The following is a 27496-nucleotide window of genomic DNA, read 5'->3' on the forward strand; positions in this document are numbered from 1 at the left end:
GAGGTGTAAGAAGATGGCACAGGCTCCTCTGCCACCACAGCCCTTCTCAGCCCTGTGCCTCCCAGACCTCCTTGGTCTATTCCTGTCCCCAGCCCACCTCTCATTTCCTCCTTTCCACCCCACAAGTCACCAGCCCTAGGGTGGGAGTAAGTGGAAGCAAACCAGACCTCCCTGGATGGAATTGCAAGGCTTCAAGTGAACCCAGCTGTGAAATGCAAGTCCCCTTTGCCAAGGATTAAGGGTGTGACCAGACTGAGGGTGAATGGGCAACTGGGGATCCCTGTGAGACTCTCCCCAGAATGAAACCCAGGAAACCTGCTGGAGCTGAGCCAGCCCTGGGAGGGGTTCCTGGGAATGGGGAAGAGCTCCCTGGACCCCTGGGGATCTCTCCTCTTTTTGGAAGAAGCTCACTGGTGCTCTGAGTGGACTCCATGCTCCTTGTCCCCAGGTATCTGGGAATGTCCAAACTTTCTGCTTCCAAAGTATGTGCCTGAAAGAACAAACATCACCAGTTTTGACCTTATACACTGGATTGTTTTTCCTTCTTGGAATTTTGGAAGCAGAAACAAGACTAAGTTCCAATTGAGCAGCCAAAGACGCTTTTACTCTTTCTCCAAGAGATGAAGAGGTGCTCACTGAGGACAGTATGTCCCTGAATATGCCTCAATTTTCTGCCCCCTCATTGTTTTTATCACCCTTTGACACCTTCATCAAGCTTTCTTTGGTGGTCTTGGTGTTTGGTTGTCAGGGTGACTGGGTTGTGATAGCTTCTGTGATAAGTGAGGGTCCAGGCCACCAGGCAGGGAAGGGCCTGAACTTGAAAAACTGTTTTATTCTCAGGGTTGTGACTTTGGGCTGTGGAAGGTGTGACTCACCAGGCCCTGCCCTCTCCTTCCCTGAAGGAGAAGACTTTGAGTCTCCCAGAAACCCTGTGATTTTATGGACAGTGGCCTCCTGTGTTTGTGGGTCACTAGAAGAGTTTATAGTCCATGTTGCTGGGACTTGGGGGCTCGTATGAATTACACACAGAATCGACAAAATAGAAGCCAAACAAAGTCTACAGACAATAATAATTTTATGTGAAGCATATAGATGTGATAACATATCAACATCAGTATGAACATTAGAACATTAACTAATATATAAGAACATATCATATATATGATAACTTATAATGACATAAATTGTGGTTAATATCTATATCATTCATATTAACATGGATTTTAATGTATTCCATTAAACTCATTAATTATTTTTATATTTCTTTATAATGATCACTATATTAAATTAATTTTACTAATAAACATCTTACTAGAAATTAATTACATATGTGAAATCACATCATAATTCTCTTGGTCATCTCTGCTCCAGTGTGTGCTAGTCAGCATGGAGCAACACAACAGAGAGAATCAGGTGATGAACCCAGCCTAATTCCACCTTAAGATTGGGAGCCATCTTGTCACAAAGTCATGAAAAGTTAATTTTTGTTTTACTATAAATTACTGCAATTTCTAAACTTGTTTGGAATTCCTGCCCATGACTTGAACTCTCCCATGACTGGCTTTTAATGCCCATATTACAACCCTCTCTGAAACCTTAGTGGCAACTGATAAATCCTGGCTCACCTTGACCAGATAACAACCCTTCTGAAACCTCACCAGCACCTCATAAATTCTGATGTTGGGATCTGAATTTATTCCCTACTTTGAAATATCATGCCATGCAGATCACTAACTGCTATCTGCCTTTGTATTATGCTTGTCAAAATCTTGTTAACTATAAGTTCTCAAGATACCTCCCCTTTGCAACTTTTTGTGCTATAAAACCTTGCTCCTGAAGAGCTGGGGGGCTGCTCTCTAGCCCATGTTAAGAGAGACAGCCACTGATCAGCTCTCTTTGTGTACACAAATACAAGTTTGCTTTAATTGACTTAAAATTGGAGTCAGAGGTCTTTTCTTTGAATCAGGGTTCAACACAGGGACAGTCATGCTCACTTCTTCCTGGGGTTGAACACTTCACATACTCTTCCTGTAGCCCCCAGAACCTACTTGTCCCTCAGGCTGTAGGTGATGTGATTGCACATTGGGAGTGATAATGGTGTAGAAGACAGCTAGATTCTCATCCTCTGCTGATAAGCCAAGACTCCTGGGCCTGAAGAAGCCAGAATTAGATAGGCAGATAAGCAAGGATCAGATCCAGAGAATGGAGAGATTGAAATGTTAATTCCTTCAGAGCCCTTCCTCCACCTCTTATCAATAACCTGCCTCTGCTCCAACCTATTGCTAAAGTAACCTGTCCAAGGGATTGTCACTCCATACAGGGAGTTGTTAATTACACCCCCTTCCTGACTGAATCCCTCCTCCCTGGCCCCTCCAGCCCACCTGTTTTCCACTTTAGGATTATAGCTATCTCAAGGAACCTGCAAGCTAGGACAGGGAAGAGTAACCCCACAGGAAAATACCCTCTACCCCAGACCACAAGGCAACTCAGAGGCTACCTAGGGATACTGGATCCTACAGGCTTCAAATTTCCAGGAATGGGGAAATGGCTAAGCCTTTTTTTTACAGCCTCATTAAAGGAACTCTACACCAAGTAACCACTGCCCTGATATGGGAACCAAAACATTGTAAAAGTTTTCAGACATTGAAAAGGGGACTTACTTCAAGACACTGTGCTCAACTTACCTATGAAGCAAAATTTAACCTGTTTGTCACTGAGAGAGGAGGAATAGCCCTAGGAATGTCACACAAGAGAATGGACCTACTCAACAGACAGTAGCTTATCTCAGTAAGAAGCTTAACATAGTAGCTTTGGTCTCAAAAATAATGGAAAATAAGGTATCATAATTTTTGACATCCAGACCTGTGGGTTACCAACTAGCAAAAATGGTTAAAATGCCTTGGGCATGAGGTTTCTGTCTGAAACTGGTGATGGTGAAGTCAGCTCTCCAAGATGGTGGCCGCTGGCTTCCTCCATGGAGTGCCGGTGTGGAGGGCAGATCTGGACTGTTTCTCTCCCCTGTCTCAAATCCAGAACTCACCCTAGAGCACTGTGAGGGCACAGTAGGCAGGACCCCACAGAATCCATAGCACCGTTTCTCTGCATTGCTGGCAAATTGGCGCACAGGCTCCCGCTGCGGGGTGGGCTGCTGATCAATCAGCCTGAATCTCCAGGCACAGGGTTCACTCGTGATTGAGCTGAAGTAACTGATCCTCAGGTGTTGAAATCCTTCCTCTAGGTTTCAGTGCACCCTAGTTGTTCTGGAAATTCCTAATAAGGTAGCTTCTGGCTGTTCTAAACTCGCTAATCACTGCGCAGTGTCGCGGTACACAGTGGTGTCGCACTCTATTCCTTGCCATTCACTATTGACAATCTTGAGAGCAGCTTCTTATCTCTGTTAGTGCTATTTTTGCTAGGATGGTTCATGTTTTTGCTGACCATGTGAGTTCCCTTGGAAGTATCATAGATGTCTACCTTCTCAAATGACCCTCCTCCTCTTCATAGCAAGTGCACCAATTGGCTTTTTGTTCTCCAGTGGTCACATTAATCTGCCTGATCAGGAGGTTGTGTGGCCCAGAATTGCAAAGCTCTTCAGAGAAGTTCCCTTGTTCCCTGGATTCAGACTGACTTAGAGTGCAAGAGCCAAATATTGGATTTCTTGGCCCTTTTAATTTAACTCTAATTTTTAAGTCCTCATCTTAAACATCCAGCAAGTCAGTTTCACCCATCTTAAAGTAAGAGTACTGGGCTTTAACTTCAATGTCTATAATCTTACAGTCATTGACCCCTTTTATTAATTGGGGTCTGTATTTTCTTATGTGTCCTGTGGGTGTGGTTTATTATCTTAAATTAATCCAGGTTGTGTGTTCTTGAAGCAATACCTCTGCAAAATATTAAAAGGCAACAGTTACACCATTTATAAAGAGAATGCAAAATGAAATTAACAAATGTAAAAACATATTTAGTTCATATAATAGCTATCTTGAATTTTTGCTGAGTTATACATTATATTCTTTTTAGGTCAATTTGAGGTGGCTAAGGGAACAAAAGCATCAGGCAACCTGTGTGTGTGAAAGAACAACCAATCAGGTGCCAATAGACACAGAGTGATGATGCCTGATATGACCACCTGTCAATCAGCAGGGTCGCCTGATCAATCCTGGAAGGACACAGATCTCAGCAAGATTCCTTAACCAACCCCAGGAGGACAAGGCACTTGAACAACCTCTCTTTCCTGTTCCAATTTCTCCCTTCCTGCCCTATGCTCAATAAAATTCCAATCTGGCTGAGCCTGGGCATGATTCCACCAGACCTGCTCTGTTGGGCTGAAGGGTCTTGCCCAGGAGTGAATCTCAATAAAACCTGTTCAGCTGCATTTAATCTGCTTCATTTTGATCATTGGTGCCTGATCTAATAATCCCCTGTTTGAGACCACAGTAATTTTTACAACAAAAATCAATTCTTTTAACACAATTTCAATTAACTGAAGTGTGGCCTACTTTGGAGTCATTCTGCTGTGTAATAAGGTGGGTAGGCAGAGCCTTATCTCAGGTAAGGTGGGCTCTTCATAAATCTTAAGTAAAGTGTTGTAGTTTTGAAGCCGATTTTTGCTTCTTAAATATCATTTTGTAAAATTTACATATATTGTTTTTTGAGTCCACATGAATTTTAGCTAGCACAATATATTACATTTAAAAGTAAATTAAAGAAAAGCTGAGAGCTTTTAACCTTTTTTGTAGAGAAGTAGCAAAATGCTGTTACATTTAACAGTGTTAACCTTTAAATTGATTAGGCTCTCATTTACTTCAAAATATATTGAAATTTTACACCAGTGTAAATAGTTAACAAGTCCAGTTATAGATAAGTAAGCAATATAAATAAATCCCCAATAAAATTTTTAATCCTTATAAGTCTAAAATTATTATACAACTTTAATTTGGAGAACACCAGCTTGAGATATATATATATATATATATATATATATATATATATATATATATATATATATGATTCTTCTACATTAAACTCCTGTATATATGGAACATATGAACACAGTTAATATACAAAGAGGAGTAATAGCACAATTATATTGATGTATTTATACTAACCAAGTTAACTTTTAAAGAAAAATCTAGAGTTTGTAAAAGTGCAATATTCCAAAATAACAGTTGTTTAACCACAGTTGTATAAATCTTAATTTCTTTAAAATTAGATGTTCTAAAAAATAAAACTTAACAGACACCATGTTAGTAAATTAATGTTTTAAGAAATTTCTTATCACTTTAAGATATCGATTAATCTTTAGTTTGTACCAGTACATCAACATTTGACCTTAGGGAAAAAACTTAAATAGCTTTGAATGATTGTTCCATATATGTAAATATCCAACTTAGTATCATACAAACTTGTTGAAATTTGCTTTTTATTTACACAGATGTTCTTTATCACTTAATTAAACTCTTTTTGTTTATTTCTTCAAATGATGACTTTCTTACCCCAAAACACCTTCTTTTCCTTCTATTGAATATAGTTTTCATATGTAGAACCTTTTAATTTCTCTTTCCCATCTGTTAACCCCCTTTTCTGTTCACATTTTGAAACAATCCTTGTAAATTTCTGAATTTAGACTCTATTTTCATGAGAAGAAATACTTTACATTATTCATAGTACTCTAGTTAAAAACACAGTTAAAGTTTTTGGGCCCCTTTGTAAACAGCATCACAGCTGTTTACCATGTTATGAAAACATACACAATGTTCCATTATATAGAATTATATCTGCTGGGACTTTAAACTGTTGGTAACCTTGTTTTCAGTGTTGAAAAGCAATTTTAAACTCTTTTCTTATTTTTTCAATTTGTAAAAACACCAATAATGCTACTCAGTGGAATTTAAGGAGTTAAGAGTACTTGATGTTATAATTCAACAGTTTACATTGTAACCTTGTAAATTAATCAGATGTCTAACAAACACATTTATGAGAAATCCCAACTCAAAATTAACTTACTTATTTTTACCAAAATATCAGACAAGTGTATTGACCAGTATTAGCCACCTCTCCCTTGTTGAAGAAAAGTTCCAGAAACAATGGATATTTAACTTTTGTAAATATCAATATTTTATTAGTTCCTTGAACAACTAGAGAGACTTTTGGGTTAAGAAATTTCAAAATATCTTTACTTATATTTGTTTATCCTATCTAAACTGAACCTTCTTAAATCATGTGAATTAAGGTATTTGGATCCTTTTTTTTTTAAATTTATGAGCACTCCTTATCTATTTATTCATAATGTATGGATGCACACACATGTGGGCAGACAACACAATACACAGTGTGCACACACACAAAAGTGAAGGCCTTATAGCTTTCCCCATGTGAATCTCCATTGTGATGTTATAGATGTTTAAATAAATAAATACATAAATTTTTAAAAACCTCTTTGGTTGAATAAAAAAAAATAGGACTGATCAGAAAAACTTTATTTTAGATTTCTAGAATCAAATTTATGAGCTAAAAAAAATACAGTATCTAAGAAAAATTAAGACTCCTACCAAAAAAAAAAAAAAAAAAAGACACGGCTGGTAACAATTTTAGTAAATTACTGTACAATTAACTTTTTGGTTTAGTCTAGTAAAAGTTCAGGTAAAAGACATTTTTCCTCCCCCCCCCCTAGGGCTTCAGATTAGTCTCCTACTAAACCTGCAATCTTCTTCCATTTACATTTCAATGTAAGTCGTGGCTAAGATATGGAAAGAGCCCAGGAAAACCACTGTTCTGAGCAGAAACCTCATGCCCAAGGCATTTTAACCATTTTTGCTTGTTGGTAACCCACAGGTCTGGATGTCAAAAATTATGATACCTTATTTTCCATTATTTTTGAGACCAAAGCTACTACGTTAAGCTTCTTACTGAGATAAGCTACTGTCTGTTGAGTAGGTCCATTCTCTTGTATGACATTCCTAGGGCTATTCCTCCTCTCTCTTTCTTGATTTGCTTCCTTACCTTTTCCCTATCTTTCCTCCCAAGCATGACCACTCCGATTATGTGTAATTTACTAAATGCAAATAGATGAATATTACCAGACGGTCTATAGTCCACCTAAGCCCTTAACTACCCCCAAGTACTCCTGTCTATTCTCTTGTTAATGTCCACCTGCATTTGAGCAACCCTCCAAAGAAGCTAAGATATACTAAACTCCATACCATCAAATCACCCGCCCTTAACATAAAATCCTAAGTTCAAACCTCAATTCTCTATATGCCATCAAAATATGTAGGCCTTTAATGAAATTAATGAATTTACCTTAAATCACAATTAAATCCAACATCTCTAAACATTGTCTCCCAACTCAAAGGAGAGATCTTGGAGCTATACAAAACCAAAACAAATTTATAGGAGAAAACAGAAACACAGCAGTCAAACAGAGTTGGAAAGTTACGTGAGCACCATGAAAAGACAAGGGAAAAAAGGATTACAAACAATGCAGGATAACTTAAATTTACAGGAGAACCTAGAGATATCAGAAAAATTGACAGATAAAGAACTCAAGGCATACCTGACTCAGATGGAATGGAATCTTAAAGAAGTCATTAGACAGCAAGTCCAAACAATGAAAGAATACTTTGAAAATGAATTACATAAACAGATTCAAGAAGCAAAAAATCAACTCTACCAGGAGATAGAGATTTAAAAAAAATCAAAAAATAATCCTAGAAATGCAGGAAACCATAAACCAAATCAAAAACTCAAATGAGAATATTACAAGTAGACTAGATCAAGTAGAAGTCTGAACATCAGATAATGAAGACAAAGTATATCAACTCGAAAAGAGAATAGTCAACGCAGAAAGGCTGGTAAGAAACCACGAGCAAAACATCCAAGAGATATGGGATGTCATAAAAAAAACCAAACTTAAGAGTCATTGGGATAGAGGAAGGTATAGAGGTCAAGACCAAAGGAATGAGCAATCTATTGAATGAAATAATTTTAGAAAACTTTCTAGACATAAAAGATGGAATGGATTGCCAAATCCTGGAAGCCTACTGGACCCCAAACATACAAAACCATAATAGACCAACTCCAAGACACATTATTATGAAGATATCCAACATACAGCTGTTGTTAAAAGCCACAAGAGACTGGAGGCAGATTACATTCAGGGGTAAACCAATTAGGTTAATGGCTGATTTTTCATCATAGACATTGAAAGTGAGAATATCCTGGAACAACATATTTCAAAGGCTAAAAGATAATGGATACCAACCAAGAATATTGTATCGAGCAAAATTAAGCTTCAAGTTTGACAATGAAATTAAAAGATTTCATGATAAACAAAAGTTAAAAGAATTTGCAGCCAGAAAACCAGCACTGCAAAGCATTTTGAGAAAACACTACTAGAAGAGGAAATGAAACACAGCACCGAAAACCAACAGTGGGGGGTAACTCAGTAAAGGTGGGAAAAATAATCAAAGAGGAAAAGCAAGCCAAATTAAAATAAATAAAGAAAGAAACAAAAAATAAATAAACATGACTGGAAGTACAAACCATATATCAATAGTAACCCTAAACGTTAATGGCTTAAACTCACCAATTAAGCGACATAGGCTAGAAACTTGGATTAAAAAAACAGATCCATGAAGTCTTAGAGTTCTATTTTCTTCTCTTCCAGTAGGCGGAGCTGTGCCCTCTGAGCCGAGCTTCTGCCCTCTATGTGCCGGCAGCAATCCCTGTAAGGGGACTTCTCTTCCCCTAATGGTCCTCTCTCTAATTTTGTTAGTCCAGAGCCATTTCTCTTCTCCGGCCCCTCCCCCCTTCCTTCTACCAGCCAGCCAGACCCCACTCACCGGTCATCGGAGGTGATCTCCAAGGATCTGGATACACTTGCAGCCCCACTGCATGCCCTATTTACCAAACGACTAAGCACTCTCTGTCATTCATCCAGACCCCAGGGCTATGGAGTGGTGATCTGGGAACTGACAGTTTAATTTGTTAGGACCCCTTTGGTGGCCACGCCCCAGGGAACTGGCCTCTAAGGCCTTGGGTGTCGCCACTGATGGTAGGGGGAGTTGGGGATCAGGAGTCCCTTCTGCTTCCCTCGACCCCTACAGTCAGGCCCACGACACTGGCGGTAGTGGGAGTTGGGGGTCGGAGTCCCCTCTGTTTCCCTCGGCCCCTACAGTCATGCCCATGGAACTCTGGGGCAAGATTTTTGAGGTTTCCCAGCTGTATATTTCTGGTGGGGGTGGGAGTCACTCACCTGCTAAAGCTGATTAGGCTGGGAAGGGATCCCGTCTGCTGAACTCTGGTGACATCAGCTCTCTGCTATGGCGGGCCCCAGACTCCTTGCTGGAGTGTCTGATGGGAGGGGTGGGTCTGGCCTGTCTCTGGTCTCTCCCAGTCTCGGTGGGTTTCAGTTCTGGTTTGCTGTTTCATGAAGGCTTGGTTAGCAACCTCTTCATAGGGTCTCTATGCCGAGCAATGCTGAACACCCTCCTACTGTGCTGGTCGCCAGGCAAATCTGGTGGCCTGGACCATCTGGGGCAAGCTGTCACCTCCAATAATCCCAAATTCCCCAGCAGGTCTCACTTCAGTGGAATTTTACTGGCAGTTTCTCAGCAGGTGGAATTTGAACGTTCTAATGCGTCTCTCTGTCCACATGGTTGAGGAGGTACTGAAAGCACTGCCTCCCCGCCAGCCGCCATGTTCAGTCTTCAACTTTGAGGTTTTGTAATAAAGTGAGATTTGGAAGCACAGTGGTTTCTACCAGGTAGCTCGAAACACTGACTAGGAGATCAAACTGGAAAAATCCCTTCACATTTTTCTCTCTTGTTAATGTCTTTGTTTTTAATTTTTGGTATAAGAGGCTGAACCTAGTGATGCTTAAACAATGTGCCACATCCTCAGCCCTTTTTTATGTTTTAAATTTGGAGACAGGCTCTCACTAGGTTGCTCAGGGCCTTGCTAAATTGCTGAGGCTGGCTTTAATCCTTCTCCCTCAGCCTCCTAAGCTGCTGGAATGACAGGCATGTGCCACCAACGCTGACAGTTGTCAACTCTTTAAACAAGACCAACTGGAGGGACTTTCTGGGAACAACATGGAAGTATGCATGCAGATGTTTGCTCCCTGTTGCATGTGTAGCAGTGACAGATGTGAGGATCTCTTCCAGTCTTGGCAAACCACAGATTGCTACACCAGGAAAGGGTACATTTCACGTCACCTGTGGGACTTAACTGTGACCTGGATCTCATCATATATGAAAAAAAAAAATATTCACCCTTTGACTTTCTGAGTCTGTCTTTTTCACAGAGTATGATGTTTTCTTGTTTCATCAATTTACTGTCAAATGCCATAATTTCATTTTTCTTTATGGCTGAGTAAAACTACATTGTATATGTATAGCATATTTCCTTTATTTATTCATCTCTTGAGAGGCACCTGAGTTGTTCTTACAATATGGGTATTGTGAATTTTCCCACTATAATCATTGATTTTCCTACAGACTTTTGATGAACTTCCACAGAGCTTTTAAAGTGGTTTCATTAATTTGCAGTCCCATTAACAATGCATGAGTGTATTTTGCCCATATCTTCACCAGCATTTATTATTACTTATATTCTTGCCCTTTCTTACTGGAGTGAAATGAATTTTTAGTTTTCTATTTCCTAGACTATTATGGATGTGGGACTTTCTTTTTCATGTATTGTTGGCCATTCTATATTTACTTTTGAGAAATGTCTGTTTGGTTTTTCCCATTAATGCATTTGTTTATGTGGCTTTTGGTGGTAAATATTTTGATTTTTTTTACATATTCTGGATATTAGAAGAATAGCTGGTGAATATTTTCTCTCTTTTTGGAGGCTATCTCTTCATACATTTTTTAAAAAAAATTTTGATATGCAGAGCTTTTTAATTGGATGCTGTCCCACTGATTGACTCTTGCTTTTATTTCTGAAGCACTAATATTTTGGTTAAGAAAGTTAATACCTATCATGATACTTTGGAGTGTACAGCCTATGTTTTATTCTAGCATTTTAAAGTTCCTGGGGGTAATTTTTTGATATTTATTGTACTTTGAGTTTTTTTTTTCAGAGTAGGAATCTAATTTCATTCTTCTGCAAATGGACATCCACGTTTCTCACCACTTTTTGTTAAACAGACTGTCTTTTCTCCAATGCTTTTGGGAACGTTATCAAGTATCTGATGACTTTGTGTATGTCAGTTGTCTCTGTGTCTTCTATTTTATTCAATTATTCTTTATGTCTGTTTTGAGACCAATATTATGTGGATTTTATATAGTTCTGTAGTATAATTGAGGATTTGATATTGTGACACTTCCTGTACCACTATTTTAGTGAAGGATGTCTATGTGTACTCTGGGATTTTTATTCCTCCAAAAGAGTTTTAGGGTTATTTTCTCTTGTTCTTTGAAAAATGTCATTGTTATTTTGTTGAGGGTTCCATTGAATATGTACATTGGGTTTGGACATATGGACATTTTGGCAATATTAATTCAACCTATCCAACAAGGCAGTCTTTCCATTGTCAATGTGTTCTTGGATTTCTTTCTTTCGTGTTTGTAGTCTTTATTGCAAAGGTGCTTAAGCTTTTTGATTGAATTCATTCTAAAATATTTGGTTTTGAAATTCTTGTGAATGGGATAGTTTTCATTATTTGTTTCTCACCAGATTTGTTATCAAACTATGGGAAAGCAGTTGTTTATGCATTTTGTTCTTGTGTCTGGCAACTCTGCTGAATGTATTTATCAGTGTTAGAAGTCTTCTGGTGGAGTTTGAAGGGTCTTCTAGATATAGGACCATGTCATCAGCAAATAGATAATATGAATTATTTCTTACCTATTTGTATAGTCTCAGTTGCCGTGTCTTGTGTCATGTCTCCTGAAATAGATTCAAGACACATGTGGAATAGTAGATGTAAGAGTGTCCATTCTTGCCATACTCCTGATTTTACAGAAAATCCTTAATTTTTTTTTCCATTCAGTACATTGTTGGCATCAAATTTTTCATTCATTTCCTTTAAACTGTGGAGGTAAGTATCTTGTATTCCTTTCACTGTTGTGGTAAGTTTTTTCCACATATTCAACATTAATGAATACTGGATTTGTTGAATGATTTCTCTGCATTTATTGAGGTGATTATGTAATAATTGTCCTTAATTCCACTTGTGTGGTGGATTGATTTGTGTGTAGAACCAAACCTGCATAACTGGGGTAAAACTTGTTCATGGTGGACTTAATATGTTTTTACATGTGATTTGGTCATATTTTATTTTATTGGGGGATTTTTCATGTGTGTTTACTAAGAACAATCTTCTGAAGTTTTCTTTTCTTGATGTGTCTTTCTCTGGTTTTGGTGTCAGGGTGATACTGGATCCATAGAATGAACTGCTAGTGTTTCCTCTCTTTCTATTTATGGAATAGTTTGAGGAGGATTGGATTATTTTAACTTTAAGATCTGGGAGAACTACTGTGGGAACCCATCCAGTCCAGCAGTTTGCTTTTTAAAAGGCTTTTGTTCTCTGCTTCAGTCTCATTGTTTGATATTAGTCTATTTAGGTTTTCTGTATCTTTCCAGCTCAATTTAAGAAGGTCGTAAGTGTCTAGAAATGTTTCCATGTCTTCAGTATTTTCCAACTTCTTAGAGTATAAGTTTTCAAAATCATTTCTGATGATTCTCTGGATTTCAGTAGTGTCTGTGGTGATATTTCCTTTTTATGTTAGATTTTGCAATTGAGCCATTCCTTCTTATTTTTAGTTAGTTTGACTAAAAGTTTAACAATTTTATTTGTCCTATCAAAAATCAACTCTTCCATCAACCCTTTGTGTTGTTGTTGTTGTTGTTTATCTTAATTTTATAGATTTTGGTCTCTCCTTTCAATTATTTCCTGTTTTCTACTGAATTTTGGTGTTGGTTTGGTCTTTTTTTATGTCCCAGAGATGTAAAGATAGATTATTTATTTGGTGTCTTTCTATTTGTTTAAGGTATGAACTCAATGACATGAATTTTCCTCTTAAAACTGTATTTTTACTTTCTCAGAAATTTTAATAAATTGTATCACTATTCTCATTTACTTTTCAGTATTTTCTAATTTCTCCCCTGATTTTTTCAGCTAGCCATTTATCATTCAAAAGCATATTATTTAATCTCCAAGTCCTAGCATAGTTTCTGATTTTTAATCTATCATTGATTTTTAATTTTATTACATTAATATATGCATGTATAAATATACCACAGTGAATCTTAACACCATGTACATCCACAAGACAGCAATTTTTAAAGACTTTAATTAAGTAGCAGAAAGATCAGTGGATGGGACAGAGGGACAAGTAGGGGAAGTACTGGTGACTGAATTAGAACAAATTATATTCCATGCTTTTATAATTATATCAAAATAAAATCTACCATCATGTGTAACTAAAAGTAATGCACACAAACAAAGTTTTTGAGAATCCTTATGAAAAACAAGACAACTAAAGGAATGCACAAGCTTTTCAATGAAATAATAGCAAAAAATAAATTCCAAATTTTGGAATGAAATTGAAATTCAAATGCAAGATATATTTAGAACTCTGAATAGGAAAGATTAAAAAAATCCTCTTTAAAATAAAATGCCTAACCAATTGTATAAAGATATACTTTTAAAATCCAAAAAAGAAAAGCACATGTTACATTTACAGGCAAGCTAATCAACTGATTTTCCAGGCCAGGCAATAAAAACCAAGGGGAATTGGAGAAATTCTAAATGAAAAGAGGTACCCAACAAGAATTTCATGCTCAGGCAAATTACCTATCAGTCATGGAGATTAAGTCAATCTTTTCAATGACAAGAAAAAACAAAAACAATTCACAGTGATTAAGCCTACATTATAAAATTATATATTGAAATATTTCATCCCAAATAAATGAAATATAGACATCAGAGCCATCCTAGGGTCCAATCCTAATAGAAGAATAGCAATTGTAAGAAGAAACAAATCTGAATTAATTATTAGAAATAAATCAAAATGGCAAAAGATACAAATCATCTCTCTATAATAATACTGAATGTATTGGTCTAAGCATTCCAGTCAAAGACTTAGATTGGCATAGTAGTTTTACAGACAAACAAACAACAAACAAAAACCAATGAGAATACTTTTAAAAGCCTTAACTGTGAAGACAAATCTCTCAAGTTGAAGAATAACCCATGTGTGTTGTTGTATGTATAAAGGGGAATGGCAAGCAAGGGTCACTGCATAACTGGGTCATTCTACCCAAGAGCTGGCCACAGCAGTGAGGACATGTATGCTGGCACACTGTATCCTGCCACCTGAGATTTTCTGACTAATAAGCTTCAGCATTTCTCTTGGAATCCTTACATAATAGCTTGAATTGTATTTAATGTCAATTATAGTCATTATTTATTAGAATATCATTCTCCAACAACAGATTTTTCAGGTGTAAGAATGAATAGAAGTGTTTTTCAGAAGATTAAAATTATCTCATGAGGGGTTCAGGGGACAGAGGATGGGAGACAAAGGGGAGGTACCTGGGAACAACACTGACCAAAATATGTTGTTATATTATATGAATGAAAATACAGTATTACATATAATTAAAATGTGTCAGTGAAAAAAGAAATAAACAACAACTAAAAAAATTGTGGGCATATAAAACCTGATATGCAATATAACCTTAATTACAGAATATTTTACAAAAAGCTGTAATAAAAAAAGCTTTCAATTCCTACATAGTGGAAAAAACTTCAGTATTTAATGGTAATGTTCACAATAAAGAAACAATTTGACCATACATAATACCTAAAATTAGGTAATAAATACAACATATGAGATACTCAAATTTTTACTCATGGTTTTATTAGGCTCATTTTATTGTAATTTTGCTATTATAAAGCAAATGGAAAAGAAATAATTATATTCAGAGACATTACTATGTGCCATTACTGTGCATATATTGAATAACAACACATGAAATACAGATTTCAGAAACTACCAGGCATTGAGCAACATTGTGGCGATCTGAATGAAGACCTTTCTTCCTTGCCACACCTCAGCAGCCCTTGACTGAGGCCCTCTTGTGTCATTACTGATGTGGCCTCTGTTGTCCACATCTCAGGGACACCCTCATCAAGAGAAGCAAATCATTACCCTCAACACACAGGAGGCTGACACCTGGCTGCTCCTTAGTCTCCACAGAGATCTCCATGGTGTGAAGAGGAGAGGAGTGATAAAATATTCATTTCAAAAATATTCAAAGAATTCCCTCAGAAAAATGACTTTGTTGGTGGATGACTTCAGGACACACTGCTCAGCAAGGCAGTGAGTGAGTAAGTGTGCTGAGGCCATAAAAGGTATGAGACTATTTATTTGTTATTTTTATGTATTACCTGGGAGAACTTTGCTTCAGAAATGGACTTGAAGTTGACTTTGAGGTCAAGAGCTCTACTTTTAATAGTTCTGTGTAGTGGAAATCCTGGGCATTAAACACAGAAAACAGTAAGTGATTTTGAGCTAATTGATAAATCCATTGTCAGGAAGGGAAGGGAGGTGAGGTAATGGAAGGGGCAGCCCATGACACCTGGGAGGAAGCTTCTGGTGGCAAGTGAAGCTGGAGACTGACTAGGCCCCCAGAGCCCAAGTTCACAGTAAGGAGGTGATGTTCCATTTCTCACTTGGATTTTCCTTTACTTGGTTTTTGCTTTAAGTTTGTTTGCTTTAGCCATAGCTAAAGTTGATTACACAACACCATTTGTAATCTTTTTAAAAATATATTAGTTGTAGTTGGACACAATACCTTTATTTATTTATTTTTTATTGTTCCTGAGGATGGAACCCAGCTCCTAGCACATGCTAGGCGAGTTCTCTACTGTTGAGCCACAACTCAACAGTAATCTTAATGATGTTATCCTCTTGCTAAATTTCCTTCTATGGCTTCATGGTATTCCAATTAACTACCTTGAAACTACTATTGTTGATTTTATGTGAAATTTAATATGTTCTCGATTGTATGAGGTAATTGACAATAGTTAGAATTACCAATGTATGGAACATTGACCAGCTTTTTTAAGGTAAAGGGCACATGAAAATGATACCAGTAAATTTGTGATTTGCACTTGGGTTAAGTTTTATCAATATTTTGTCTCTAAAGCCAATATGTGTCAATTGTGATGCTTTGTGGTTTCAATTTTTGCACCTCACCTGTTTTATCCTTTGGTGCAACAACAGAATATATTAAGAAGTAATAGTAATATGTATACTAGAAATCATTACAATTTCTTTTTCAGAATTAAATTGGCACACTTTTCAAAAACAATTTGACAACTATTTTATTGTACAAGCTGTGTGGTTGACAGCATAGGGATATACATGATGATAATTACATCAATGCTCTGATCTAGTCAGTCATGGGAATTCTAAGTGTGCAAGATATTCAAAAATATTTTCACAGACACAGAGTGTATAAGTCATCCAGCTCTTCTGTGTTCCACTTCCAAGGTACACACTCCAGTATTACATTCACCAAACATGTGGACATTCCTTTTAAATGAAGGGCTAGAACTAGATTAAATTAAAGCTAAACACATTCTCTAGTGAAGTTATAAAATAAAGCAGAATAAGCCCAACTTCATTCCAAAAGAAAATTCAAAGTATATGTTCTCAAAATTAGTTTTTATCTATCCATGAAAATACTTGTCTACCTATTTACTATTCATCTATTAATGTTGCTTCAACATTCTGGAAAATCATGGGGCTGTGTAACTTTGGAACACAGAAACATTCACTGGTGTCCTCGAGTTTTGTGCCCTCTGAAAAATATGATTCTCCAACTTCATACCCTCTGAATGACTTAAAATGCACATTATTTAAATCTTTCATCATGTTGGTTTTCTATGTCCATCTACCCTTTCTAACAATGGTTAGACGATATTTAGAACTATTACTGTATGGAAAGCTGTGGACACATATGAAGGCAGAAACTTCTCACAGAATCCCTGCAGGGACTCTCTAGGACTATCTGTGTCCAGAAACCAGGGGACACTTTGTAGTGCAGTCTTCTAGAGATTCCAGGACAGTCAGTACACAGTGCTGTGAACTCTAAATAAATGAGGTAATGCAAAATGATTTTTCTGCATATACAGATGTATCTGCAACCAGCTACTTTAAGACCTGACTCTAGCTCTATGGAATCCATAACCTAAATCTTTCTAGTAAAATATACCTGGCTCCTGGTTAACTCTGCAAGATCCCATTCATTTAGAAACAGGCATCCCTTAGTGGGATTAATTCATATTTATCCCCTCCTGGGGACAATTTGTTATTGGGAATAACACAAATAATCACATAGATCCCTCAAATCCTTTTAAGATATTTATGATTGTTTCAAGTTTAGTGAAAGGAGAGTAAAGCAGGTGATACAGGAAGCAGGAGGATGCTGAGACAAGTACCTTTTCAACACTAGGATATCACCATTTGGTCTTAAGGAAGTCTTTCATATTCTTTCTTTACAATTTGTTAATTGAATGCCATTTCTGTTTTAATAAATTTTGTTTCCTTTTCTTTTGTAATGTTTTATGGTTGATTAAAAACTGAGCAACTCAATGTTTTTGATTTATTACCTAAACAACATGTCTATACTATAAGATATACCTGGCAGTTATCAAAAGCTTACATGTTTAAATATTTATACAATGTAAGATAAGCTTGTGTTGACAAGGATAGTACCACATGTGTGTATCGACATATTTAAATAATAGGTGATTTCATACATATGTGTAGATCTTAATAGCTGGAGGGCTGGGAAAGTTCATTGAAAGTTTCTGAATCTCATATATGTCATTGTAAAGTGGAATATCCACACAAGGTCTTGTTAATGAGATTAAGTCTGGTTGCATATTGGAAGGAACCCTGTTGCATTCAAGGAGCCAGTATGAGTCAAATTTTTTTTTTAAAAAAATCCCATGCATCTGACCTTCCTATCATGCAGTACACAATGCAGATTTGAAGCTCTGTTTTGTACTTACAATGAAAACTTTGGATGCCTACATTTTCTCCTGTGTGCAGGCTATTATTTCAGGGTTTAAAACTGTACAATTCTAAGGGAACTTAAGAAAATCAAATCAAGTGAAAATATTATCAAGGGCAGCAAATAAATTCTTACAGCTATTTAGATGTCTAAAACTTAAATTGTCAAAATATCGCAACAGTATTCATTTTCAAATAAGAATAGATGTCCTCTTCGCATCATTGAAGCAAATGCACCGTATTGAAAGGTGCTGTCCTGTGAGACACAGGCTTTTTATTTACATACTACTACATGGTAAGTGTTATTTTGTCAAACTGGACCATGGATAATGAAGGTACTGTATTTACAGCTGTGTTTCACAAGGTCAGACATCAGATCTGATGCTGCTGACGTTTGTCCCTGTGGCTGTATGTGCCACCTGCTCTCCTCTGAAGCCTTGAATGATTTCCACTGAGTGCAGCCACTCCATTCTGCTCATCATCTCTCCTGTGGGTGGACATGGAGTCCAGACTGCTCTTTAGTGTCTGCTCGGATTTCTCGAGGTGCATCTCAGAGGTGGAAGAACTTGATCACTTAATGATAGCAGCCTTAATGTTTCAAAGAATCACTAAGCTCTTTTTACTCAAGAACAAGGCCTTTTCACATTGCTGCAAAAACAACAATGTTTCTAATTTCTCTTCACCTTTGTCAAAATATATTCTCTGCTTTGTTTCTTGATTAACTTTCCAAGTGGATTAAAATTAGTGTCTCTTTGAGTTTTATGTGCATTTGTTTTGTGATTTTAGAGAAAATACTTTTAGTTTTTCTCCATTTGGTATGATGCTGGCTTTGGATTTGTTTACAGTATTGAAGTAAATCCCTCTATGTCTCATTTTTCCTGCATTTTTAATATGACTGGGTGCTGGATATTTTGTAGTTTGCATCTATGGAGATGATTATTCTTTATTGAATTTAAGTGGTGAATTACATTTATTGGTTTGCTATGTCAAATGATTTGAACCTTGCATCTCTGTGATGAAACCCTCTGGATTGTGGTGTATTGCCGTTCTAATGTGTGTTTGAATGTAGTTTGCTCGTATTTTATTAATAACTGTTTCTTCTCTCTCCCTCAGGACATTGGTCTGTAATTTTCTTTCCTTGATGTGTCTTTGTCTGGTTTTGGTATCAGAGTAATACTGGCTTCATGAAAAGTGTTGGAGAGCTGGAGAGCGTTCCTTTTAATTTCTTGAAGAATTTGAGAAAGAATAATGCCAGTTCCTCTTAAAGGTCTGCTAGAACTCAGCTGAAGATCCCTTTCATCTTTGGCTTTTCATTTTGGATTTTAATTGCTATTTCAATCCAATTACTGTAAATTGTTCTGTTTATGCTTTCTATATCCTCATGTTTCATGTGGGATATATCCTATATGTCTAGAAATTTGTAAAAGTCTTTTAAATTTTCCAGTTTCCTGGAGTATAAATTTTTAAAAGAGTTTCTAATGATTCTCTGGAATTAAGAAGTCTCTGCTGTGAAATCTCCTTATTAAGCTTAATTTTGCTTCTTTGCATTATGTCTCTCTATTTTTCGTTAGTTTGAGGGTTTACCAATTTATTAATCTTTATGAAGAACCAAATCATTACATTGATCTTGTGTATTTTATTCTGAATCTAATTAATTTTGACTTCAATCTTATTTTGGAATTATTTTGTTATTCTTTTCTAAGGCCTCAAGATGGAATACAGGCTTATTTATTTGCAGTCTCTATTTTTTTAATGTAGGCATTTAATGGTATCAATTTCTCTCTTAGAACTGCTTTGATAGCTTTGCAGATATTTTGATATTAGTGTTTTTGTTCTCCTTGTTTCCTATAATTTCTTGATTACTTATTCTTTTATTATCAATTCCTAATTGAAAATAGAATTGCTCACTCTCCAAGTTTGTATGATTTCTATTATTTTTTTGTGTTGGTTTGTAGTTTTATTCCATTATGATATGATAAGGTGCACAGGATGATATCATTTTCTTTGTATTTTCTAACACTTCCATGGTGACCTAGAATGTGATCTATTTTAGAACAGGGCTGGGCTTTTTAAAATCTAATGTCTCTGTGCTCCTCACTCAGTTGCCAGATTTGTGGCTGGGAATTTGTAAAGCTGGTTGTAGTAGCTCTCAGCTTCCTGTCTCCCCATGTAGGGTGGGATGATGGGGAATGATGCTAAACTGTGTTCTGGTAGCAGGATGGTGCAATCGTCAGTTAGAAGTTACACTAGTTGGGGTTTGGTCTTGGCTGGGCTTTGGGCCTCTGTCGGTGAGTGTTTGAGATTTGATCCACACACTTGTGGCCAAAAAAGAAATTAATAGTTTCTTCCTATCTTTCTCATCACAATTGTGGGTCAGCAGTGTGATTAATGTGGGATGAAGTAACAATTAACTTATAAGTATTACCTCAAAGTCTTTACGTATTTTTTCTTACCCTTAAATCTAGAGAGAAAAAAAAGCACTTCCTTTAAGGAGTAGATGTCGGATCCATCTCTGAACACTGAGTACTTAAGACATTTTAGAGGACACAGATGTGGAAGTGTCCCATAAGTTTGAAGCTAGATTGATATTTGGGCCTTAAACTGAGTTTTTCTACTCCTTTTACAGAACTCTAAACAACTGTGAAATGATCTTACTTTACAGCCAAATTTAAAACATCATTTTAATCCTCCTTTAGCACTATAGTCACTGCCCTTACACTCCAAAGGACTTCATAGCCACAGTTCAACTGATATTTACAATCTGATTGTATCACCCAGGGTTCTTAAGTGAAATGAAAGAAATTAATCTGCATTGAGACAGAAAAATGAACATCCTAAAATACACTGGTGTATAAAATCTTCAGACACACAGAGGAACCAGGCTGTATGTGTACACACCAAGAACAGTGTCCAGGCAGGAGGCAGAACTAATAGCAGATGTCACCTGGTCAAACCTCAGCTACATGTGTTGACTCACTCCAGGACTGTCAGGTCAAGGGAACTCAACACAGCCTATAAGAACAGGTTTGGGGTTTGTGGGCAGGGCATGGGATACAAAAGAGCTGGGCATGTTCATGGAACTGGATATTGCTCATGTCCTGGGCATAGCTCCTGGAATTGACCAGGCAGATAGATTAGAGAGGATGGGTCACAGTGACCCTATGCACATGGCTGTACCTGAGATGTTGGATGCTAAAATTAATGTGCCCTCTTAGACATAAACTAACTACTTAGATATTAGGACATCAGAGACCCCACATCCAGCTCAGATGAGCCCCTGCTGACAAAGGCCAAGGAAGGTGAAGGCAAGAACCATGGCAAGTATTCCATCATGGAGTATGAAAAGGCAAGAGGAAACTGTGGCCTTGGTAGCTGTGGTAGAAGGAGCTTCTCTATGTATTGTGTGCCTGGAGAAAGATTACAGATGAAAATAACACTACGACCTAGGAGCCATTTGGATTTCAATATCTCTACAAAAGTCAAAACTAAAGTTTAGAAGAGTAGAAATGGGGTTTTGTTGTTGAGTTTTCTGATTTTTTATTGGTAATTGGATTTAAACCTAGGGGTGCTTACTGGCTGGCCACATCCCCAGCCTTTCTTTTTTTCTTGAAACAAGGTCTCCCTAACATACTGAATGAAATATTTATTTTAAAGTGTTCAGGGTATAATTCTTTGTTCCAAGACCAGGAATCACAGTGAGAATAACAACCCACATGTGATCACGAAGGAGAGGACTACTAGGTACCCAGAAGTGCTGGATATCAGGAGACTCTGGCCCCGTGTGGTTGTGGGAAACTTGAAGTGTACACAGTGCAAGCTTCTAATGGGATATAACATAAAAGTCACACAATGTTGGAAAATGTAGAATGAAAACAAGCGATATAAGGAAAGCAAGAGTATAATGTCAAACATACTAATGATAATATTAAGTATCAGTATATTACTCCATTAAAATATTATGTGAACTAACATTACATTGAGTATTCTATATAATATAAATAATATAATATCAACCTGTTAATGTTAACATTTTTGTTTTCAACTAAATAAATATTAATTATTAATGTAGATAAATCTATGTAATAATCAATATTTAATTTGATTTTAAACATGTCACTAGAAATCTAATTACATATGTAGAGTCACATTATATTTCTATTGGTGAGTGCTGCACCGGGGTGGCTCAGTCTGCATTGAGAAAAGTGATACCTGGGAGAGGGTCAGCCATGATCATTTTCTCCTGGAGGAGAGCATCCCCCACACTCTTCCCATGGCCCCCAGGACTTCCTTGTTCCTCAGGCTGTAGATGATGGGATTAAGCATGGGCGTGAGAATGGTGTAGAAGACAGCCAGGTTCTTATCTTCTTCTGGTGAGCGGACACTCTTGGGATGGAGATAAGTGTAGGCAAAAGGAGCATAGTAAAATGTCACCACAGTTAAATGTGTGGAGCATGTGGTGAAGGCCTTTCTTCTCCCCTCTTTTGAGTGCATGTGGAAGACAGAAAAAATGACCCATCCATAGGACAAAGTGATGCCAAGGAAAGGAAGGAGGAGAATCAGGACTGCACTAAAAAAAATCACGTACTCATAGACCCAGGTGTCTGTACAGACAAGAAGCAACATGGCTGGGATGTCACAGTAGAAGTGACTGATGGTCCTGGACCTGCAGTATGGAAGATGAAGTGTATACACAGTGTGGACTAGGCCATTGAGGGAACCTAGTGTCCAGGATACTGAGATCATCTTCACACACATTCCTTTGCTCATATATATGTGATAATGGAGGGGGTGACAGATGGCCACAAAGCGGTCATAGGCCATCGAGGCGAGGAGTAAGCCTTCAGAACTTGCCATAGTTGCAAAGAAGAAGCTTTGCACACCACAACTCAAGAAGGAGATACTTTTCTGGCCAGAGAGGAAGTTGTACACCATTTTGGGGACAGTGGAGGAGATGTACATCAGGTCCATGAGGGAGAGCTGGCTGAGGAGAAAGTACATGGGGGTGTGGAGCCGCGGGTCCAAGAAGATGAGGGCAGTCATCCCTGAGTTCCCCAAACAGGCGAGAAAAAACACAGAGATGATCAGGAGCAAGAGAAGTAGGCCAGTTTGGTTTTGTGGTAACAACCCCAACAAAATGAAATCATTTGATGTTTGGTTCCATTTCTCCATGAAAACCTAATTCCTCGAATTCCTTGAAAGTAAGTGAAAAATAAAATTGAACATTAAACATGAGTTGAAACAGTAAAAAAGAATAAAAACAAATTGCCTTTATTAGTGTTTGTTTAGAATTTGTTGCTTTTTTTTTTCGATCTGTACTTTTTCTTGAATTGATTTTAAGACATGAATAGAATGTTCCTGCCCCAGTTCTCTCTGTAACCATCTCGTCACATTCTGGACACATACATGGTCTTGCAATACAAAATCTGTACCAGGCACGGGAAACCAAGTAGGGTAGCAAGAGCCTTCCTGCCTGCTGACTCCCAGCAAGAGCATTCCTAGGACTTCCTCCCACGCTCAGCCCAAGAGGAAGCCAGGATCCTGCTTTCCCAGATCCCCAACTCAGTACTCGTGTTCACCACAGACATGGCCTTTGGGGCACAGAAGTGCCCTGTATGCTTGAGTCTGCATCCTCAGTGACATCGCCTCCTCCACACCTTTAGTGCCTGCTCTCCCCTCCCCACTGGCACTCCTGCAGCTGAGAAAGCCAGGGTCTTCTCCCAGAGCTGTGCTGCTCATCTCCTAAACAGAAGCTTCTCAGCTGGTCTTTGAAGTGGTTCACCATCCAAAGCATTGTTCTTGTCCTGTGAATGTACTGTGTATCCTATACAATCCACCATGAATATATTGTTTTCTCTGAGTATTGTCTCCTCCCTATTGAGGTTTCTAATTTCTGAAATTCTTAAAACACATGGTATTTCTTTGTGAAAGCAAATATCACATGATAAAAGTGACATTAAAATAATATACAAGACTTTCATTCTAGTTATCACAGCAGCAAACATAACTTCTGCGGTGATGGATTTACAACACTGGTTTTGATAATGAAAACACACACTCAGAGGCTTTTTATCTGAATTATTATGATAATTCAACTAATGAAATGTGAGAAGACAATTTTTTAAAATAAATTTGTAGTATATGTGCATTAAAAAGCAGAACATGAGAACTTTTTGTGGTACTTTTCCACTTCTTTTTATCCTTCAGGTTTAGTTGTGTTGTTAGTAGCAGGACCTAAACACACATCATTCTCTAAGTTTATCTTCAATGGTTGAATCATTTATATTGAGACCTATTTTTACATTTATATTTCCAGGTACAAAGAGTCTAGACTATAATAAAAAGTTTGATTTTGGTTAGTACATTCATTATCTTTTTTTCTTAAGTTGAAAACTTTCATGCTGTCAGACAAGGGATGATATTATTCACTCCAGTACCCCATTCATTTCTAATTAAATTTTAGGATCTGGGAAACTGGAGTTACATATGAGGGTTTATTTCCATGGATGACCAGCAACTTTCTTTATTGGGTATTGGACCTTATTTCATGTGCCAGAATTTCTTGAAACCCCACTCTCTTGGTTTCACTAAAACCTGGGGAGTACTGCTTCCATGACTACAGGGTGTCAGGATGATGGTCTCCCTTTGTCATTTTACTGGGCATACTGCTCAATTACTTAGAGTTGAAAGAAATATCCTTCACTTGACAGAACCCAACACATATCACTACAGCAAGTGTAGGTGGCTGAGTTCATTTCGCAAAAGAAAGCAATAATAATTACTACAATGAGACTTAATGTCCTTGAAAAAGAGTTACAAACAATCAGCCCATGACCAATAAGCCAATTGTTTGTCTGAGCCTCAGCTAACTCACTCCCAACAACCACACCTGAGATCTGAGATGATGCAATTAACTGAGCACTGTGTTTAGCACAGAGTAGGTCTCACTCTCTTTTCTTCTCCTTTCAATGGAGAAGACTCAGAAATTCAGACCTTAAGTGGAGAAGACCCAGTGAAATGAAGATCACACTCCCAGAGAGCAGCATATTCTGGAATATTAACAGGTTCACACCAGTTGATTTTACATTTAAACTGACACCTGGGTTTTACAATTTGTTATGGCATGGCCTATTCATTGTGCAAAATAAATGTTTCCTTATGATAAGAAAACCTCGTCTCCAAAATATCTTCTTAGTTAAAGCTAACCCAAATCAACTTAGTACAATGATAGTATTTTGACTTACATCATCTGAAATCTGGGACTGAGTTTTGAGAGAAGTAGTTGTTTTATTTACAAAATTCCCACCCAAAAGTCCATTGAACACTTTGAAATATTTAAACCCCAAGCTGTGCTCACACGCTGCCAGGCTAAACAACTAGGTCCTGACACTGAGCAGCTGGCCTGGATCTCACCCAGCTCTCCTGATGTGAGGAGCCAAAGGCACCAGGAGGGAGTTCTCAGAACACATTCAGTGCCCATGACTCCTATCTCTAGTATTCTCTTATGCTAAACTCTCAGACCTCCTCACTTTGAGAGCTGCTTCTTTATTACTTTGCTCAGTCATCTCCCTCTGCTCTTGCCTTGTTCCAGTAAAACAGACTCAAACATGCCACACTTACTTCTGGAGAGTGGGACAGAAGGATAAACTGCTGCCTCTGATGCACAGAACATCCCTCCTTCAAGCCTTAAATGTCCTTCCTCTAATGGATCCCCAGGATCCAAGCCCATGGGAGAGAAAACTTGGTCATTTCACCTGACTTTGCTAGCTTAAAGTGAATTTGGTTTAAGTGTGGAATAAATCAACCAACCCACTGAGCTGCTGCTGTCTCTTGCTGCCCAGAATTAGTCTCAAGTCATTACAGAACAGGATGAGGAGCTGTAGGGGTGTTAGGTCATGTCTACTAAATCCTCCTGTTTGGTTAGTTAGAACCTGAGGATCAACAAGAAGCAGTGTTGAGCTGGGTGATATCAGCAATAGTAGTGAGAGCAATTACCTTCTACAGTCTAGTCAGATTCTTAGGCAAATTATACGCTGCATTGGCTATATTATGTTATGATAAGACAAAATATATTTTTCTATATGAGGAAAGATATAAATTGATTTGTGAAAATGTGAATGAAGAAAGCAATTCTCCTAAAGTAAATGTTGACTTTGAGGTTTTGTAATAAAATGAGGATTTGGAAGCACAGTAGTTTCTACCAGGCAGCTCCAGACACTGACTAGGAGATCAAATTGGAAAAATCCCTTAACACATTTTTATCTTGTCAATGTTTTTTTTTTTCCTTTTTGGTACAAGAGGTTGAACCCAATTGTGCTTAAACAATGTGCCTCATCCTCAGCCCTTTTTCTATGTTGTATTTTGAGACAGGATCTCACTAGATTGCTCGGGGCCTTGCTAAATTGCTGAGGCAGGCTTTAAACTTGTGATCCTGCTCCCTCAGCCTCCTAAGCTGCTGGAATGACAAGCATGTGCCACCAACCCTGACAGTTGTCAACTCTTTAAACTAGACTAATTGGAGGGACATTCTGGGAACTCCATGGAAGTATGCATGCAGAAGTTTGCTCCCTGTTGCATGGGTACCAGTGACAGACAGGACAATCTCTTCCTATCCTGCAAACCACTGATTGGTACACCAGGGAAGGGTATATTTCACATCACCTGTGGGACTTAACTGTGACCTGGATCTCATCATATATGAAGAAAATATTCACCCTTTGACTTTCTGAGTCTGTCTTTTTCACAGAGTATGATGTTTTCTTGTTTCATCAATTTACTGTCAAATGCCATAACTTCGTTTTTCTTTATGGTTGACTAAAACTCCATTGTGTATGTATAGCACAGTTCCTTTATTTATTCATCTCTTGAGAGGCACCTGAGTCTTTCTCACTATATGGGCATTGTGAATTTTCCCACTATAAATCATTGATGTCCCTATAGACTTTTGATGAACTTCCACAGAGCTTTTAAAGTGGTTTCATGAATTTGCAGTCCCATTAACAATGTATGAGTGTATTTTCCCCATATCTTCACCAGAATTTATTATTACTTATATTCTTGATAATGTCCTTTCTGATTGGAGTGATATGAATTTTCAATGTGGTTTTAATTTCAATTTCCTAGATTCTTATGGATGTGAAACTTTCTTTTCATTTATTTGTTGGCCATTCTATATCTACTTTTGAGTAATGTCTGTTTGGATCTTTACCCATTTATCCATTTGGTTATTTGCTTTTTGTGGTAAATATTTTGGATTTTAGAAAAAGGGCTGGTGAATATTTTCTCTCTTTTTGCAGGCTGTCTCTTCATACTTTTTTTTCTTTTGTTGATGGTGTAGAACTTTTTATCTTGATGCTGTCCCACTGATTGACTGTTGCTTTTATTACTTGAGCTTTAACATTCTTGTTAAGAAAGTTAATACCTGTGCTGATGCTTTGGAGTGTTCACCCAATGTTTTATTC

The 27496-nt window shown here is 37.5% G+C and overlaps 1 protein-coding gene across 1 annotated transcript; it reads right to left on the bottom strand.

Moving 5' to 3' along the window:
* Positions 1 to 22268: 22268 nt before the first annotated feature.
* LOC308655823 (olfactory receptor 2L13-like) lies at positions 22269 to 23207 on the bottom strand (the record flags this gene model as incomplete). The annotated part of the gene is made up of 1 exon (XM_081306133.1): positions 22269 to 23207. The coding sequence occupies one exon, from the start codon at positions 23205 to 23207 to the stop codon at positions 22269 to 22271; it is 939 nt and encodes a 312-aa protein (XP_081162259.1).
* Positions 23208 to 27496: the final 4289 nt, after the last annotated feature.

The sequence above is a fragment of the Spermophilus citellus genome, assembly GCF_964194105.1.
Source record: "Spermophilus citellus genome assembly, chromosome: 1".
NCBI classification, from domain to species: domain Eukaryota; kingdom Metazoa; phylum Chordata; class Mammalia; order Rodentia; family Sciuridae; genus Spermophilus; species Spermophilus citellus.